At 44.6% G+C, this 19,901-nt stretch overlaps 1 protein-coding gene across 5 annotated transcripts in view; it reads left to right on the top strand.

The window, feature by feature from the left end:
- The window catches only part of BDP1 (B double prime 1, subunit of RNA polymerase III transcription initiation factor IIIB), a 330,901-nt gene that overhangs the window by 19,529 nt on the left and 291,471 nt on the right, over nucleotides 1-19,901 (top strand). For all 5 annotated transcript variants that reach the window (XM_030193306.1, XM_030193305.1, XM_030193308.1 and 2 more), the window contains 2 exons: nucleotides 4,265-4,374; nucleotides 12,373-12,435. In XM_030193306.1, the coding sequence (XP_030049166.1) occupies nucleotides 4,265-4,374; nucleotides 12,373-12,435 (173 nt within the window). The remainder of the gene's footprint in view (nucleotides 1-4,264; nucleotides 4,375-12,372; nucleotides 12,436-19,901) is intronic.

Raw genomic sequence — 19,901 nt, 5'->3', positions numbered from 1 at the left:
GGTGTGGAGAGATAAAGCTGGGTGTCGTCAGCATAGAGATGATATTGGAAACCATGAGATGAGATCAACAAGCCCAGGGAAGAGGTGTAGATTGAAAAAAGAAGGGGTCCAAGGACAGATCCCTGAGGAACTCCAACAGAGCACAGGATGGGGGTGGAGGAAGATCCATGAGAATGTACACCGAAGGTACGGTTGGAGAGATAAGAGGAGAACCAGGAGAGGACAGAGCCCTGGAACCCAAATGAGGACAGTGTGGCAAGAAGTAAATTATGATTAACAGTGTCAAAAGCGGCGGATAGGTCAAGGAGGATGAGGATGGAGTAGTGACCTTTGGATTTGGCGATGAACAGGTCATTACAGACTTTAGTGAGTGCCGTTTCTGTCGAGTGTAGAGGGCGAAAACCGGATTGAAGCGGGTCGAGGATGGCATGAGATGAGAGAAAATCCAGGCAGCGGCTGTGAACGGCACGTTCAAGTATCTTGGAGAGGAAGGGTAGGAGGGAGATGGGGCGGTAGTTGGAGGGACAGGTAGGGTCTAGTGATGGTTTTTTGAGGAGTGGTGTGACTACAGCTTGCTTGAAGGTGTTAGGGACAGTTGCAGTGGAGAGAGAGAGGTTGAGGATATGACGGAGGGGGTGACAGTAGGGGAGATGGTGTTAAGTAAGTTGGTGGGGATAGGGGTCAGAGGAACAGGTGGTGCATTTCGAGGAGGAAAGAAGGTGGGCGGTTTCCTCTTTGGTGATAATAGGAAAAGAGGAGAAGGAGGCCTAGGTTGGTTGGTGGTTGAGGGAGTGGGTTAAAGGGTGAGGAGGAGGAGTTGGTTTGGTAGTGATTTCGAGGTTTATCTTCTGTACCTTGTCGCGGAAGTAGTCAGCCAGTGATTGAGGAGAGAGTGGGGGTGGGGGGTGGTGGGAGTGGAGGGCACTTTGAGGAGGGAGTTAAGGGTGACGAATAGACGACGAGGGTTGGAGCTAAGGGAATTAGTCAACTGGGTGTAATAGTCCTGTTGGCAAGGAATAGGGAGGACTGGAAGGAGGATAGCATGAATTTGTAATGAATGAAGTCGGTATGGGTGCGAGATTTCCTCCAGAGGCGTTCAGCAGATCGAGCGCAGGAGCGAAGGTAATGGATGCAAGGGGTCAGCCAGTGCTGGGGATTAGTACGCCTTGTGGGACAGGAGATGGATGGTGCAAGGGTGTCTAGAGCAGAGGAGAGAGTGGCATTGTAAGCGGAGACAGCCTTGTCGACAGACTCGGAGGACATGATGGAGGGGAGAAGATTAGAGATACTAGAGGATAAGGTGGGAGGGTCGACGGCCTGGAGATTCCTGAAAGTAGTGGTTAGTGTAGGGCGGGACTGAGGGGGAGGGTGATGAAGTGTGAAGTACCTGTATATACTATGTAAACTGCTTTGAATGTAGTTGCAAAAACCACAGAAAGGTGGTATATCAAGTTCCATTCCCTTAAAATATTGGGGGTTGTTGATTGGCATTTATCCTTTGAATCTCTGTTGTCCTCTATAGTCACTAAATCATTTAAGGTACTTTGGAAGCTGAAGTGAAATCAGGTCTTGTTTTTTCAATAGATATTTTCAGGTTACTTGTTCAATCTCTAGTCTTGACCCAATTTGATTATTGTAATTCTGTCTATGCTGGTTGTAAAGAGTGTGTTTTAAGGAAGCTTCAAACTGCCCAGAATACTGTGACCAAGTTAGTCCTGTATGTGCCATACTTTGGAAGTGCTACTTCACTGCTGATTCAATTACATTGGCTCCCTATTAAAGCCAAGGTTGTTTTTAATCCCTGTGCTCTCATATTTCAGACTTTATATGGCACTTTATATGGGCGGAGGAGTGGCGTAGTGGTTAGGGTGGTGGACTTTGGTCCCGGGGAACTGAGGAACTGAGTTCGATTCCCGGCACAGGCAGCTCCTTGTGACTCTGGGCAAGTCACTTAACCCTCCATTGCCCCATGTAAGCCGCATTGAGCCTGCCATGAGTGGGAAAGCGCAGGGTACAAATGTAACAAAAAAAAAAAAAAAACTGTCCTTGATTATATATTGCCCCTTGGCAATGTTACCTGTGGTGCAAGAGACTATCTGTGTCTTCATTTTCGTACTTGTAAGAAAGTAGTCTATAAGTCAATTTATTTTGCTACTTTTTCATACCAAGGTGCTAAGTACTGAGGGGGTCTTTCACTAAAGCTTAGCTTGAGTTATCTGCATTAGGGCCCATAGGAGTAAAATGGGCCCTGCTGCAGATAACTCGAGCTAAGCTTTAGTAAAAGACCCCCTGAATTCCTTGCTGAAATACATTAGATCCCAGCATGATTACTTAGTTTTTCGCAAGTTTTTGAAATGTTTCCTTTTTAAAACATTTCTGTTAATTGATGCCAGTGCTTAGTTTTTTCTCCCCTTCCCCCATTGCGTATGTATTTACAATTGTTTCCTTTGTTGATGTGTGTGGGATTATGGTTTTTATTTCATATTTTGTACTGTCTTCTTGTAGCTTGTTAACCATATGGAACTCAAATTTGTGCGGGAAAATGTGGGGTGTGAATGTCATAAGTAAATAACATAAATCAATAAATCTGCTGGCAAGAAGGATATAACCCATTCAACCTGGGAAGGATATAACTCACTCAAGCTGGACTGGTTTCGCAGGACTCAAAGGAGGTCTTTTATATATCTGCGCTACCGATTCTCTGTGCAGCAAATGAGAAGGAAGCCCGTTCAATTCCTGTGTGCTTCCTTTCATTTGCTGCGCAGGAATCGCTAGCGTGGCTTTGTAAAAGAAGCCTAAAGTAAGGGCTCAACTGATAATTCTATCTACTACTGGTTTATGAAAGGTTTTTCTTACAAATTTAGATTGGATGAAATCCTTTAATAATTCAAGTTGTTTTGCTTATCCATTTTCAGTCTGATAATTTTTGTGTTAGTTTTATAGTCAATGGGACTGTTTTTAGTTTTTGGATAAGTCCATTATTTCTTCCCACTGTTTGTTGAAAGTCATTGGCATGCCTACCATTTTCTGAAGTACATAGCACAGCATAACTCAATAACTTTTTTTTTTTTAATTGATGTGTTTTTAAAAATCTCATTTACGCACTTCTTTCCTCCATGCACTCTACAAGGTGCCAGCTCCCATTCCTTTCCCAAAAGAAATTTAGCTTTCAGTTTTAAATACTATTTATTAAAACTGAATGCAGGAACTAAAAGATAACCAGAGCAGAGCATTGCTAATTAACTATAGTTAAACAGTTCTAAAAAAAACCCCAAACAAACCATAAAGTAGAATTATTTAAAACATTAAATAAAAATTTCAGTTTATTGTATTTTTTATATAGCTATTTATTTGCTTCTATACCACTTTTCATCTTTAAAATTATCATCATAGTGGTTTACAAGATTGGAACATAGTCATTTAAAAAATACAGATCAACATATCCAAACAACTAACCCATATATTTTTCATTATGCTTTTGGTCTGTTCTGTTGTCTAAATGGACTCCTTTTCCTCCTATCTTTCCGTTTTTGTTTCCAGTTATGCTGTCTGTGATTTTTTTTTTTTCTCTTCAACCCTTTATCTTGCTTCTCGCCATAATTACCTTTTCACTGTTCCTTCCTCTCCATTTTTTTCACTTCTTTTGATCTTCCCAGTTTCCCATAATTCTCATGTTTTCAATCTCTTCCTTTTCAACTTTTCCACTTTTCCACCTGCTTCATCTCCCTCTCCCCTTCAAAAAAAAAAATCCCTGAACTCATCTGATGTAGTATGAAATCTTCCATGACTAGAGGCCAGGTCCCCTTCTCTGGTAGTCCCTGCACAAGTCCATGCCTTACAACCTATTATAGCTCTCCCTTCAGCACCTCTCCCCCCCCCCCCCCAACCAGCCCAGTAGCGTCTTCCCCTATTGTGTACATGACTAGTTCAGGATCTGTTTCCTCGGGTGTTGGGCTGGACTAGGAGCTGCTTTTTGTCCTGTGTACGAGCTTGAATGTGCTCAGCCTTTGTGGAATAAGTTGCCTGTCAGGAAATTTCCACCTCCGTTTACAGTCTAATATTTAGGTTTTCAGATATCTTGTGTTAGTCATGCAGCTTCAGATATATTCATGCAACTTTCTCTTGGATACAATAAGCCATGCAAGGATTTAATGGCAATTTCAAGAATTCAAGAAGAGTAGCAGATTGTTTCAAATGAACACTTGTGTAAATGGTCTTTGAGGTGCTTGAATATTTTCTTAATCAAAATTGTTTCTTTATATAGAAAGTGTGGCGAGAAAATCATCCTGTTTTTGAAATCAGCACACCTGTGGACCGCTCAAAAATGATCATGAGAGACTTTATTTACTATCTGCCAGAAATCAATCCCATGAAGTAAGTCAACTGCTCCAGCGGTACTGGATTATGGGTAAACTAGACGGCATGACACTTTTGTAGTGAAATGCACTTGCCAGAAAAGGTAAGCAGTTAGAGAGGGTATTAACTGGACGCTTAAAAACCAGTGATAGTGTGGATATAATAAAGATAAAAGTATTCCAAATCTATTCGGGTACACTTGGGCAGAAAATTGTGGTTGTCATGTTAATGCACTGGGATATGTAGAATATGACCCAATCAACAAGTTGTAGGTGATATTTTATTTTATTATTTTATTTTTTTTACACCCCCCACCCTTTCACTAATACAGTATACCCCACCATTTTAACAACAGTACTCCAAATATCTGTAGGAAGAGATCTTCCCCCTCCCCTTCCTCTTCCCTTCTACCCTCCTACACTCCATTAGCTAATTCCATTCACATCCCATTATAGTCTCCTGGAGAGTATTGACCCACCCAAACCCCCTCCCTCCCTGATTTGTGCAATATCAGGTTTTTTATCTGATCCCTAATCACCATCTTCAGTGTCCTTATAATGCTCTTCTTTAATACACATTTCTTTGCAGACTTGTCTCCTACTTCTTCCAATCCCTCAGAAAGGAGGCAAGGAGCCTAACCTCCTCCCTCTTATGGTAGTCAACTTGCTTCAGGCATACAAGTAATTGTTATTAATGCTCATCAAGATCCCTTCTTACTGGGGAGAAATTCCCTCTTTCATGCCACTGTTATTCCCCCCCTTGCGGCTATATTACACAGTATTAGCAGTTTCCAGTCCAGGCCTTTGATCCCATATGTTTTCCCCAGTTGCAATACAATTTCCCCAATATACCTGTACCCTTTGACATTTCCTTCACACATGCAAAAAAAAGTGCCCTGTTCCTGACATTTATGCCAGCACCCATCTGTTCCTGACATATATCCCAGAGAGCTTCATTGGAGTGAAATACCACCAATGTAGAAGTTTAAACTTGTTCTCTTCTAGGCTTGCCAAAATTGATATATTTGTGTTATTCTATAGAATGCTTTCCATTCTGTGTCTGGGAGCTACTCATGCTTGCTCTCCAACCCCCCCAACCCCCCAAAAAAAGAAAAAAAAAAAAAGAAATCCTGCTTCCAGTTCAAAATATATTTAGGTTTACCCCAATGCAGGCTTAAGGAAAATAAATATTAGTGCTTTACTATCCAATGTCACTAAATACAAATGTTAAAAAGAAAAACAGTGTGATCTTCCCCTATGTCCCTTTCTTAACTTCCTGGAATTTGAATAATGTCTTAACTGAAGGCAGGTGTAGAAGTCTTCCTCATCCAACTGAAATTGGTTGCTGAGCTTTCCAAAGGTGATCAGTTGCTCTTGGTCAAAGAGTTGCCATACTTGTCAAAAGCCTTTGGCTGCCCAACGCACAACTATGGGTCCATGTCTCCCAGGGGAATCCAGGATTAAACGGAATCGGACTTAAACCAGAGTTTTTCTGTTACTCCAAAAGTGCTTTCTTAGACCGTTCCATATTCATAGTGTCTGAATATATTAGTTATCAACCCCCTTAATCTCTCCCTCCCCCAAACTGTTCATAGCAAAGAACTCGGGGGTCTGTTGTATACACACCCACTGTTTGTTCACTTTTCTACTCCAATCTATCACTGTTCTAAGCTGGGCTGCCTTATAGTAGCAACTAAAATTAGTCATCCCCAAACCCTCCCTTTCTCCTTTAAATACAACACTATGCATGACACCCGTAAGAAATGCCTTTTCCAAATAATGCTAAAGACCATTTTCTGTACTGCCTTCAGTACCTTAAGGCTGTGCTTCCCAAGTCAGTCCTGGAGTACCCCCTTGCCAATCTGGTTTTCAGGATATATACAATGAATATACATGCAAGATTTGCATATAGTGAAGATAGTGTGTGCAAATCAATTTCATGCATATTCATTTTGGATATCCTGAAAACCTGGTTGGCAAGAGGGGTACTCCAGGATTGACTTAGGAAACACTACCTTGAGGAGCACTGGAATAGAAGGTGTTAGAAACAAGACCCCCCCCCCCCCCCTCCAGGATCATCACCATCTTGATGCTCGCTATGTGTCTCAGCCACTATAGGGTGATCTTAATCCATAGGTCCAGGTCTACCCCAAGCTGTTTTATCACAAGCACATAATTTGGTTCAAATAACTACTCGTGAGCTGCTGTGATCCAAAGCCCCAGATAACTCGGCCTATCTCTTGCACATTTAAATTGGAACTTGTCCCAAAAGCAGTTCGTCAGCTCATAAGGCACATTAATAGTAAAATTTCTGATTTATGCATATTGATCTTGAGCCCAGCTAACTTCTCATATTCTTGTAACTGAAAAAGGAAGAGAGGCAAGGATATATGGGAGTGGGTTATCATTCTACCAACTGCGAAGGAGGTTAAGTATGTAAGAATTTGCCTTATTGGGTCAGACTTATGGTCCATCTAGCCCAATCTCTTGCATTGAACAGTGGCTAATCCAGGTCACAAGTACCTGGCAGAATCCCAAAGATTATCAAGATTCTATGCTAAGAAAACCAGGAATAAGCAGTGACTTTCTCCATTTCTTCATTAATAGCAGTTTATGGACTTCTCCTCCAGGAATTTGTTCAAACCTTTTTTTAAACCTAGATTTGTTAACTGCTTTATGACATCCTGTGGTGAAGAGTTCCAGAACTTAAATATTTATTGAGTGAAAGAATATTTTCTGTTTTGTTTTAAAAGTATTGTCGTGTAACTTAATGGAGTGTCCTGTAGTTTTTGTACTTCAAGACAGAGTTCCTCTTGTCTACTTAGGATTTTGTAGACCTCTGTCATATCCCCCCTCGGCCTTCTCTTCTCCAAGCTGAAGAGCCCTAACCTCTTAAGCTTTTCCTGATGTTCCATCCCTTAATCATTTTAGTCTTCCTTCTTTAAATCTTTTCTAATTTTACTATAACTTTTTTTTTTAAATATGGTGACCAGAATTGCAAACAATACATATTAGGTCACACCATAGACAAAAAGCATTATAATACTTTTTGTCTTACTTTATATTCTTTTCCTAATAATTCCTAGCATTCTGTTTGTTTGTTTTTTGGCTGCCACTGCACACTGAGCAGTAGATTTTGTTGTATTGTTCACAATGACACTAAGATCTTTTTCTTAGGTGGTGACTCCTAATGTGGAACCTAGCATCAAGTAACTCCCAATGTGCATCATTTTGCATTTGTTCATGTTAAATTTCATCTGCCATTTGGATGCTCAGTTTTCCAATTTCTTATGGTCTTCCTGCAATTTCCCACAGTCTGCATGTGATTTAACAACTTTGAATATAGTGTTGTGTTATCTGCAAATTTAATCACCTCATTCATTCCATTTCCAGATCATTTATAAATGTTAAATATCACTGGTCGCACTACAGATCCCTGTGGCACTCCAGTATTTACCACCTTCTATTGAGAGAAATGGCCATTTAACCTTACCCACTGCTTTCTATTTTTTAACCAGTTCCTGGTCAACAGCAGAGCATTGATTTCTATTCCATAGCTTTTTGATTTTCTCGGGTGTCTCTCATAAGGAGCTTTTCTCAAAAGCTTTCTGGAAATTTAGATATACTGCATCAGCTGGCTCACATTTATCCACATGTTTGGCCACCTTATTTTCACTCCTGTAATATCCAGACTCATAGAACCAGATCTGCTAAAGGTTTAGTTGAAAGCTCAAATAATGAGGAGAGTGGGCACCCTACTTTAGACCTTGTCTCAACAGAAAGAAATAATTCAGAATACCCTCCACTGACCCTGATACACTCCCACGGTTTACAAGATAAAGCTTGCACCCACATCAAAAAGTTCAGCCCCAGCCCCACTCTTAGCACCCTAAAAATAAACCTCAAATTCACTCTATCGAATGCTTTCTTCTCATCTACAGAGAGGAGAAGGATGAGTACCTGTTGCTGTGGTGATCATATAACATTCAACTAGACGTTATCTGTTGATTGGTACCCTGGAATAAAATACTCTGCTCAGCCTTTTGGCCAGAATTGTTGCCAAGAGTTTTGCATCCAAATTGAGCAGGGAAATTGGGTAAGAGCCATAGTCCATAGGTTTCTTCCCTGTGATATCAGTGCTATCCCTTCCCTTCCCATTGTTTCTAGTAATGGCCTTTCTTCCAGCTCTGAACTGAAGAACTCAGTCAAAGGCCAAATTAGCAGATCCATGATACCTTATCGTGTTGTAAAGCCATTCAAACCAAGTACCTTCTCCTTTTTTAAGAAGTTTTATGGCCCATTGTATCTCCTGGTCATTTGGCCCATCCATCTCTTCCATTTCCTCTCTTGCCAGTGTGGGCTTTGGTACAGACTCTAAATAGCTCTCTAGATTTTTCTGTACTCCCATGGGGGCCCCAGTATACAGCTCTAGAAAGAACTGTGCAAATTTCTCTGAGTTCCCTAAATTGCTTAAGGATTACCTCTTGGCCATCAAGGTTTGTGCCCTCAACTTCTGTTGCTTTAGTTGATAGGCCAACAGTTTGCTTGCTCTGTTTCCTTACTCAAAATATTCCTATGGACAATCTGTGGTTAATTTCCTCTGTGTGGGTTTCTTGTAGCTTAGCCTTCTCCCGTTCTAATTGGGTCCTCTAAACTGCGAGTAATAAGTGTACTGTTTTGAACTGCCAAGCCTTAAGGTAAGTATACCCTAAATTTGCTTGGCCTTTTTTCATTTTTGAGGCAATCATGATTAAGTGAACCCTAATCACCACTTTAAAGTGATCCCACCTAACTTCATTAGTTGCCACCAAGGAGGTTTGATTAACAGAAGACTGCAGGAGCATGCTTGGCCAATTATCTGGCCTGAAGCCAGTAAGTGGAGCTTGTCACCCTATCAATTACATTGGTTTCCTTAGCTTCCCTCCGGACCGGCTCAGAATGTGACTGATGGTTGTGCACGCCTTCCAGCAGGTGGAGACTGAGAAAAAAAACTGTGACTCTAGAGAGAGCCAATAAGAGCCCTTGGCAACAAGCAGTGTTGCCAGGTGGGCGGTTTTCCGCGACCCGCCGCGGGAAATTTTTGGGCTGGTTTTTGTGCTTCGGGCGGTTTTTTTAGGTGGCTTTTTCGGCTGCGATGGGCGGGGTTAGTGACGTGGGAGGCGGGGTTAGTGACGTGGGAGGCGGGGTTAGTGACGTGGGAGGCGGGGTTAGTGACGGGGAAGGCGGGGCCGATGACGGCGGGGGCGGGGTTGATGACGGCGGGGGCGGGGGTGATGACGCGGGGGCGGGGGTGTCAGGGGCGGGGTTTGAGTTTGGGCTGGATTTTGGGCTCCTTTAGGCTGGAAAAATATTTTCCACCTGGCAACCCTGGCAACAAGAGAAAGATCCAGTAATCTCAGTCTCCAGCAGGTGGAAGGTGGTGAGCCCTTCAGTCTCATTCTTTATATTATATTTATGTTATATTCTTTATATTTTTCTATTTCTTGCTGTAATTCTTTGAGTTGGTTTTAATTTATTTCTTCTGTGCATCCGAATATATATATATATATATATATATATATATATATATATATATATATATATATCTATATTTAAAAAAAAGCCTGTTATTCGAGGCAGAGGCCCATGGGGGGTCTCTTAGCACCTCGGGGATGTCAAACTTGGGTGGCTGGGTCCCTCCCCCCCATGTCCTCTCTGGTATTCTTTAAGCTGTGCTTGAGTAAAAAAAAAAAAAAGAGGAAATCTGAGCACAAAAAGGCAGTTAAAGGCAGTTTCCTCAAGCTCTTCACAGGAAGAGCTTTTGAGGCAGGGAGAGGCAGCCACAAGAAAAAAAAAAGACAAGCTTTGATTTTTGGTTCTGTGCCCTTTACTTTATCTTTAAACGAGCAAGACAGCTTCTGTTTTCTCTCTGTGACGGTTTGCTGTTGTTTTTTCTGGCTCCTGTTTTGGTTCGCAGTTGGCTTAGGCAGACTCGATGGCAGAGAAGTTCTGCCACTGTTCAGTCTGTCAGCAGCAGGGAGTCAGCTCGAGTGGTGCTTGTACGTTTTGCACTGCGGTAGATGCTTTGTTGGAGCAGGGGCTGTAAAAATGTCGGCGCCGTTAGTGGGGGGGGGGGGGGGTCCGATTTGGTAGTTTTAAGTGTGGTCAGGTCAGCCTCGCTGGCAGCACCGATTTCGGTGGGAAATGCCGCCATTTTGTCTTCCCCTGTAAATGCTGCATCCCTGCCTGCTTTACCGGCCTCTCTACCGGCTCTGCCTCAGACTCCTGTTTCTTCAGCAGGTGAAGGTGGCTTCCCGCTTGACTTTGTGGTACAAATGTACTAAGCTTTTTTATTGCACAAAGCTGCTCCAGGAGAGGCTTCAGTGAAGAGGTCTTAGGAGGGTCAAGCAGCGGCTGCTAAGCGGCCCATGCAGTTTTGGGATTTAGAAGAGAATTTTTCTTCTGATTTGGACCAGGAAATGCCGTCCTTGGAGGAGACATAGGTGTTTCTGGAAGGTCATTTTCCTGAGGAGGACCTTGGTCAGCTGGAAGATGGTGCGGAGCGGGGGAGGATCCTTCAGTGGTGAGAAATTTTCATAAAGATGACCTGCAGAAGCTTATTTCTCATGTTTCCACTACCTTGCGATTTGAGGAGCAGGAGACTTCAGTGGCGGAGTCCAGAAAGGTGGATTTACTGGTGAAAGGTATTCGTAGGCCAGGTAAGACTTTTCCAATGCATCAGGATATTAGGGACATCATTCAGGCACAGTGGGAGGTGCCGGATTCTGCCTTTCATCTTGCCAGATCCATGCTCAGGCCTCCAGTGGTGGATGCCGTAGTGTCCACAGTCACTAAATGAAATACGGTTCCCGTGGATGGCGGGACGGCTTTGAGGGATGTCCAGGATCGCTGTATAGAATCCTTGTTAAAGAATAGTTTTGATGTTTCTGCTCTGGCAGTGCAGGCTATCTGTGGTTCTTTAGTAGTGAGAGCCTGTTTTCGTTGGTCTGAAAAGGTCTTGGACCGTTCTTCTGATGATTTTTCAGCGATAGATGCCGAAGTGGCGAAGTTGGAAATGGGTTTGGCCTTTTTGGCAGATGCTCTTTACGACTTGCTTCTGGCCTCTTCTAAGTCTTTGGCTCTTTGCGTGGCGGCCCGTTGCTGTCTTGGGCTTCGTGGCTGGTCTGCGGATGCGGGCTCTAAGTCCAGGCTTAGTAAATTTCCTTTTAAGGGTTCTTTTCTCTTTGGCGATGAGTTGGATAAGTTGCTGCGTAGCCTAGGTGAGGCTAAAGTTCTGAGGCTTCCTGAGGATCGTCCCAGGGGGCCTGGACATGGTGTTTTTTTCTGGCTGTGGTAGGGGTTTCATCACATTTGCCGCACTGGGAATCACTACCGTGGCTTTGTAAGTGGAGCCCAAAGTTTCCATAAATATATATGGGATTTATGTTTGGTGCAGGATAGAAATTTGTCATCAGATGCACTCTAAGGTATTATTTAGGAGTATACCAAGCACTACTGACACCTGTAAGCCTAGTGCCCCCTCAGGTTAAGTCTGGGTCTCCCCTCCAAAAAAAAAAAATGTCAAGTCTGGCTATATGCCACTGCTTTCTATATAATTGCTGGTTTTACTTATTGTCTGTTGCCTATGTTGGCCTCTGTGTTTGTACTGTGGTGTACTAAGACCAGAAATATGTATGATTTGTGGCCTATGTAATTATTTCTTAATTATAAAATAGTAAACAAAAAAATTGTTAAAGAAAAGATGTTGCTCTTCAATCCTGCCTTGCTTGCCTGTAGGTATTGAATATAGCAAATGAGTCATTTCTGCTTAGTTACATGAAGGTAAAGATCAAGCCAGCTGTATCTTCAATTCATGCTGACTTTGATCTGGTACTCTTAAGACAGCATGGCTCTGAAATTGATTTTATAGTGCTTTATGGTGCTGCAGTGCATGACTGCAGTTAATCAGAATATCATGTTCGTGTAACACATTTGTATGTTAACCATAATGATCATGTTGAATAATATTCTCTAACAGGTCTTCATTTACAGAAGAGAAAAAGGTTGAAAAATCATCCCCTGCATCATTCCCAGGCAAAGAGTAAGCTTTCCTACCTTATTTTTTGTTTCAGCCTTACTTAAAATGTAATTAACCAATCTTGTTGTAAGGAAAACTGTTGTAAAATAAATTCTCCAAGGACAACAGGACATTGAATTCTGACATATGGCGACATCATCTGTCCTGCTGTCCTTGAAGAACATCTGCTATAGGTGCTCTTTCTTGGTAAGTCAGATATAAGTGTGTTTGATTTTTAAGGCATCTTTCTCCACTTGTGGCAAACATGTAAGCGAGTCACTTTCTTACAGCAATGCTTAGCTGGGGAATATGCATTATATGTATCATAACTCTAATTTGCATTATGATGTGCCGCCTTCAAACTCTTCCCTCTCAATTTTTGTTTTAAAATTGAAGACTATGCTTAGGTGTTCCTGTTCAGTAGTGTGTTCTTCATTTTCTCCTGTGCCTTGATTTCTTAATGGCAGGTTGCTTTATATTTGACTGTCTGGAATTTTACTCTAAAGGCAGAATTGTACCCCTCACTTTTATAGTAAAGTTAAAGTCATTTATTCTTTTAGTGCACTGTTAACTATTTTCTATTTGTTTGAAGAAAGAAGTAACATTGCTTATTATATTGTGAGATAACATGAAAGACTTGGCTTTATAAAATTAAACTGATTCAAAAAGAAACCTTTAGCCTTTTCTGTACATCATTTTTGCATTTTTCTTTAAATTTCCTATTAATTGAGAGAGGGACCTTTTAAAGGATATACATATCACATAGCTGACTATGGAATTAAACGACTGTAATTTGTAGCGCTATAATAGAGGTTCCTTATTAGAGCCTATTCTTTTCAGGTTTTTTTTTTCTTATCACTACTAGCCTTTTTTCTCCAAAATATAAATATCACCTTCTTTACTCCGATGATATCCAACTTCTGTTCTCCCTCGATAATACTGTTTCATCTCTAATCTTGGATATCTCAAATAAATTGACCATGATTTGCTGATTTGTTCTCTTTGCATCAACTGAAATTAAACCCTTCCAAAACCACAACTCTGTTCTTTCCATTATTGACCTCTTCGTGATCCCCTTTATTTCAGAGCAGAGTTCTTACTGGCAATCGTCTTACCTTCAAATCCCACATTTCTTTGAGTGGCTAGGTCTCTTCAGCTTGGAGAAAAGGCAGCTGAGGGGAGATATGATAGAGGTCTATAAAATAATGAGTGGAATTGAACGGGTAGATGTGAAGCGTCTGTTTACGCTTTCAAAAATACTAGGACTAGGGGGCATGCGATGAAGCTACAATGTAGTAAATTTAAAACGAATCGGAGAAAATGTTTCTTCACTCAATGTGTAATTAAACTCTGGAATTCGTTGCCAGAGAATGTGGTAAAGGCGGTTAGCTTAGTGGAGTTTAAAAAAGGTTTGGACGGCTTCCTAAAGGGAAAGTCCATAGACCATTATTAAATGGACTTGGGGAAAATCCACTATTTCTGGGATAAGCAGTATAAAATGTTTTGTACTTTTTTGGGATCTTGCCAGGTATTTGTGACTTGGATTGGCCACTGTTGGAAACAGGATGCTGGGCTTGATGGACCTTTGGTCTTTCCCAGTATGGCAATACTTATGTACATTTAGCTGCAGCCTTGCATTTTGCTGCTGCCAGACACATCCTCTTAAATCTTGTTCACCATTTATGTCCCTGCTGATTGCCCAAACCCAAGAAACAAAATTTTGGTTCACAAGAAAAAGGAGTGCCCATAACTTGCCCCATCAATTGTATGATTGCTTTTCAGTAGCCTTGTGTAATATCACATGACCAGCATATGTGAGAAAATGTTCCCCTGATCTCTCTCTGACACCTCCAACAAAACTCTGTAGCACTAACTGGGAACATCTTCTTTAATCTATCTGGAGTATAATACCAGTGAGTAGCTACCTTACATTATTTTCTTTAATTAGTACACCAATGGAAGCTTTATTAACCTCACAAAACATTTCTTCCCCCTAGTCCTTTCCCGTTGTAACATAAACCTATATTTGTGGAACTCTTGCCCATTTAAAAATCTGTAAAGAGTGGAAGTTGGACCCTTCAATTTCCCTAATGTGGTCCACAAATTTTCAAGATGTTCCCGATCTTCCCTTAACCAATTTTGAGAAATTATAAATTCCATATCATCAAGCTGATCAATCCATAGACTGGTGGGTTGTGTCCATCTACCAGCAGGTGGAGATAGAGAGCAAACTTTTGCCTCCCTATATGTGGTCATAAGTACATAAGTACATAAGTAGTGCCATACTGGGAAAGACCAAAGGTCCATCTAGCCCAGCATCCTGTCACCGACAGTGGCCAATCCAGGTCAAGGGCACCTGGCACGCTCCCCAAACGTAAAAACATTCCAGACAAGTTATACCTAAAAATGCGGAATTTTTCCAAGTCCATTTAATAGCGGTCTATGGACTTGTCCTTTAGGAATCTATCTAACCCCTTTTTAAACTCCGTCAAGCTAACCGCCCGTACCACGTTCTCCGGCAACGAATTCCAGAGTCTAATTACACGTTGGGTGAAGAAAAATTTTCTCCGATTCGTTTTAAATTTACCACACTGTAGCTTCAACTCATGCCCTCTAGTCCTAGTATTTTTGGATAGCGTGAACAGTCGCTTCACATCCACCCGATCCATTCCACTCATTATTTTATACACTTCTATCATATCTCCCCTCAGCCGTCTCTTCTCCAAGCTGAAAAGCCCTAGCCTTCTCAGCCTCTCTTCATAGGAAAGTCGTCCCATCCCCACTATCATTTTCGTCACCCTTCGCTGTACCTTTTCCAATTCTACTATATCTTTTTTGAGATACGGAGACCAGTACTGAACACAATACTCCAGGTGCGGTCGCACCATGGAGCGATACAACGGCATTATAACATCCGCACACCTGGACTCCATACCCTTCCTAATAACACCCAACATTCTATTCGCTTTCCTAGCCGCAGCAGCACACTGAGCAGAAGGTTTCAGCGTATCATCGACGACGACACCCAGATCCCTTTCTTGATCCGTAACTCCTAACGCGGAACCTTGCAAGACGTAGCTATAATTCGGGTTCCTCTTACCCACATGCATCACTTTGCACTTGTCAACATTGAACTTCATCTGCCACTTGCACGCCCATTCTCCCAGTCTCGCAAGGTCCTCCTGTAATCGTTCACATTCCTCCTGCGACTTGACGACCCTGAATAATTTTGTGTCATCGGCGAATTTAATTACCTCACTAGTTATTCCCATCTCTAGGTCATTTATAAATACATTAAAAAGCAACGGACCCAGCACAGACCCCTGCGGGACCCCACTAACTACCCTCCTCCACTGAGAATACTGGCCACGCAATCCTACTCTCTGCTTCCTATCTTTCAACCAGTTCTTAATCCATAATAATACCCTACCTCCGATTCCATGACTCTGCAATTTCTTCAGGAGTCTTTCGTGCGGCACTTTGTCAAACGCCTTCTGAAAATCCAGATATACAATATCAACCGGCTCCCCATTGTCCACATGTTTGCTTACCCCCTCAAAAAAATGCATTAGATTGGTGAGGCAAGACTTCCCTTCACTAAATCCGTGCTGACTTTGTCTCATCAGTCCATGTTTTTGTATATGCTCTGCAATTTTATTCTTAATAATAGCCTCCACCATCTTGCCCGGCACCGACGTCAGACTCACCGGTCTATAATTTCCCGGATCTCCTCTGGAACCCTTCTTAAAAATCGGAGTAACATTGGCTACCCTCCAGTCTTCCGGTACTACACTCGATTTTAGGGACAGATTGCATATTTCTAACAGTAGCTCCGCAAGTTCATTTTTTAGTTCTATTAATACTCTGGGATGAATACCATCAGGTCCCGGTGATTTACTACTCTTCAGCTTGCTGAACTGACCCATTACATCCTCCAAGGTTACAGAGAATTTGTTTAGTTTCTCCGACTCCCCCGCTTCAAATATTCTTTCCGGCACCGGTGTCCCCCCCAAATCCTCCTCGGTGAAGACCGAAGCAAAGAATTCATTTAATTTCTCCGCTACGGAGAAATGTGCTGCCGGAAACTCCTCAGTATGTTCTCTATCTCAGCAGGTGGTGGTCACACACAGCAGCAGCTCTGGCTAGGCCTCCAAGCCTAATTTTTAGGTTTTGTTGAGTGCCTGGGGTTGAGGGCTCTTTTGAGCAAGTGCAAACCTGGTGGTGCCAGGTCCCTCCTTTTCTCCCCCCTCCCGCTGGCTCCGTTAAAAAAAAAAAATAAATAAAAAATTTTGAACGTCCTTAAAGGCGTTTATTTCGACGTTTATTTAAGCGTCTATTGCAGCTACTCACTGGGACACCAGGTCGTTACAACTCGGAGCGGACAGCAGGTAATTTTTACCTTTTTATAGCGGGCAGGGGGTTCCCCGATTCTTCTCCTCGTGGCATATGGCGTCGGAGGGCGAGGGCGCAAAGGGTCGCTCCCCGGGTCGCTTGAGCGCTTCTAGAGGGGATGCGGGGGTCTTAAAGCCTGATTCGCCCTTGTTGGGTGACAGTTTCGTGACCGTCCCGGTCCTTCCTCCGGCGTGGTGGGTTTTCCCGCCATAAACGCCCATCCCCCGCTCCTCGCCTCCGCCATCTTGGCCGGCCACGCGGCTCGGACGGCTTCTTCTTGGGCCGCCCTTGAGGTTGGAGACATTAATGCCATGAACGCCCTTAATTTGGGCGACGGCACAGAAGCGGCTAAAGTTAAGAGCCATTCTTCCCGCGCGGCTCCTTCGCGGAGTTTCGCGCCGGACGCCATTTTGGATGCGCAGCATGTCTCTCCCCCGCTATTGCGCGCGCCGGTTGAGGGTGCGTCTAGGGCTGTTGCCCAGGCTGCGGAAGTGCACAGTCTGGGGGGTTTCTCCCCCGAGTTTGTTTTGCTGCTGCATCAGGCCTTCCTCATGCACAACGCTGCCCCTGCTCCCTCGTCTGGTAAAGAGGTTGAGGTTCCCAGAGGTAAACGCCCTCGGGTTGATTCCCAGGCCTTGGAGGAATTTGTCTCCTCCGATGTAGATGAGGGCAGCGTGTCTGAGGTCTCCCAACGGTCCTTTGCGGATTCCTTGGAGGAGACGGATCCCCGCTCGGATGGAGCGGATGACCCCTCTGCAGCGCGGCTTTTTAGCCCAGAGGATTTGCCCAACCTGTTGTTACAGGCCATGGACACTTTGAAGATTTCCTCTCCGGAGGACGTCTCTCCCTCAGCCCCTGTTGGCTCTGCCATTATGCTGGGGACGAAGCGCCCGCCTAGAACCTTCCACGTGCATGATGCCATGCACACCTTAATTTCGGCTCAATGGGATGTCCCAGAAGCGAGCCTTAAAGTGGCTAGGGCTATGTCCCGCCTCTATCCTTTGGCTGTGAGTGAACGTGAGGCCTATCTGTGGCCTACCGTGGATTCTTTAATCACTGCGGTGACTAAGAAAACGGCGTTGCCGGTGGAAGGTGGCACGGCCCTAAAGGACGCCCAAGACAGAAGATTGGAGGCGGCCTTAAGGTCGTCCTTTGAGGTGGCTGCTTTAAGTTTGCAGGCCTCAGTTTGCGGCTCCTATGTGGCCAGGGCGTGCCTGACTATGGTGCAGCGGGCTTCCCCCTCGGATCATTCCTTGAGGGCTGATTGGCCGGCCCTGGAATCGGGCTTAGCCTATTTGGCAGACTTGCTGTATGATGTCTTGAGGGCCTCAGCGAAAGGCATGGCTCAGACAATCTCTGCGCGGCGGTGGCTTTGGCTGAAACATTGGTCTGCTGACCACGCCTCTAAATCCCGCCTGGCTAGGTTGCCTTTTAAAGGCAAGCTGCTCTTTGGGGTCGAGCTGGACAAAATCGTGACCGATCTCGGCACGTCTAAGGGCAAGAAATTACCAGAGGTCAGGGCTCGGGCTAGTACTCGTCCCGGTACCTCCAGAGGACGGTTGCAGGAAGCCCGTCGGTACCGCCCGGGCAAGTTGGGTTCCTCTGCCCCCTCTTCCTTCAAGAGGAATTTCTCCCCCAAGCAGCATTCCTTTCGCAGAGACCGCCGTCCCGGAGGTGCTCCCTCCGGTCCTCCCCCAGGGTCTCGTACCCAATGACGGGGTCTTGGTCCACGCCCCAGTGCAGATTGGAGGACGGCTGTCCTCGTTTCTGGGCGAGTGGACCACAATAACTTCAGACGCGTGGGTGCTGGAAGTCATCAGAGACGGCTACAAACTAGAGTTCTGCCGACCCTTAAAAGACGGGTTTGTACTCTCTCCCTGCAAGTCTCCGGTCAAAGCTGTGGCAGTGCAGCAGACCTTGGACAATCTGATCCGCCTGGGCGCGGTCGTTCCGGTGCCAGAAAGTCAGCTTGGCAAGGGACGTTACTCCATTTACTTTGTGGTACCAAAGAAAGGAGGTTCTGTCCGGCCTATCCTCGACCTCAAAGGGGTCAATCGGGCCTTGAAAGTGCGGCACTTTCGCATGGAGACTCTCCGCTCTGTTATAGCGGCAGTGAAGGCAGGAGAGTTCCTGGCATCCTTGGACATCAAGGAAGCGTACCTGCATATTCCCATCTGGCCTCCTCATCAACGCTTTCTGCGTTTTGCAGTCTTGGGACGACACTTCCAGTTCAGAGCCCTCCCTTTCGGGTTGGCTACTGCTCCGCGGACCTTTTCCAAAGTAATGGTGGTCATCGCGGCCTTCCTACGAAAGGAAGGGGTACAAGTCCATCCTTATCTGGACGACTGGTTGATCCGAGCCCCCTCTTATGCAGAGTGCGGCAAAGCTGTGGACCGGGTAGTTGCTCTTTTGAGCTCCCTGGGATGGATCATCAACTGGGAGAAGAGCCAGCTGCGCCCGACTCAGTCCCTGGAGTACCTGGGAGTTCGATTCGACACCCAAGTGGGCAGAGTGTTCCTGCCAGACAATCGGATTGTCAAACTTCAGGCTCAGGTGGATCAGTTCCTAGTAGCCTCTCCCCTTCGGGCTTGGGACTATGTGCAGCTGTTGGGCTCTATGACGGCCACGATGGAAGTTGTGCCCTGGGCCAGGGCTCATATGAGACCACTTCAACACTCTTTGCTGCAGCGCTGGATTCCGATGTCGGAGGATTATGCTGTGCGCCTTCCCTTGGACCCAGCAGTGCGCAAGGCGCTGAGCTGGTGGATGCAGACAGACAAGTTGTCTGCGGGAATGCCTCTGGTGACCCCAGAGTGGATTGTCGTCACGACGGACGCCTCGTTGTCGGGCTGGGGAGCCCACTGCTTGGGAAGGACAGCGCAGGGGCTCTGGTCTCCTGCAGAGGCAAGTGGTCTATCAACCTCCTGGAACTCAGAGCCATTCGGTTGGCGCTTTTGGAGTTCATCCCGGTACTGGTGTTGAAGCCTGTACGGGTCCTGTCAGACAATGCCACGGCTGTGGCCTATGTCAACCGCCAGGGAGGTACCAAGAGCGCCCCTCTAGCCAAGGAGGCTATGAATCTATGCCAGTGGGCGGAA

This window comes from Microcaecilia unicolor, chromosome 2 (genome assembly GCF_901765095.1).
Source record: "Microcaecilia unicolor chromosome 2, aMicUni1.1, whole genome shotgun sequence".
In the NCBI taxonomy this organism is placed as follows: Eukaryota; Metazoa; Chordata; class Amphibia; order Gymnophiona; family Siphonopidae; genus Microcaecilia; species Microcaecilia unicolor.
Note: the sequence above shows the minus strand (reverse complement) of the source record. Positions and strands in the feature narration are given on the sequence as shown.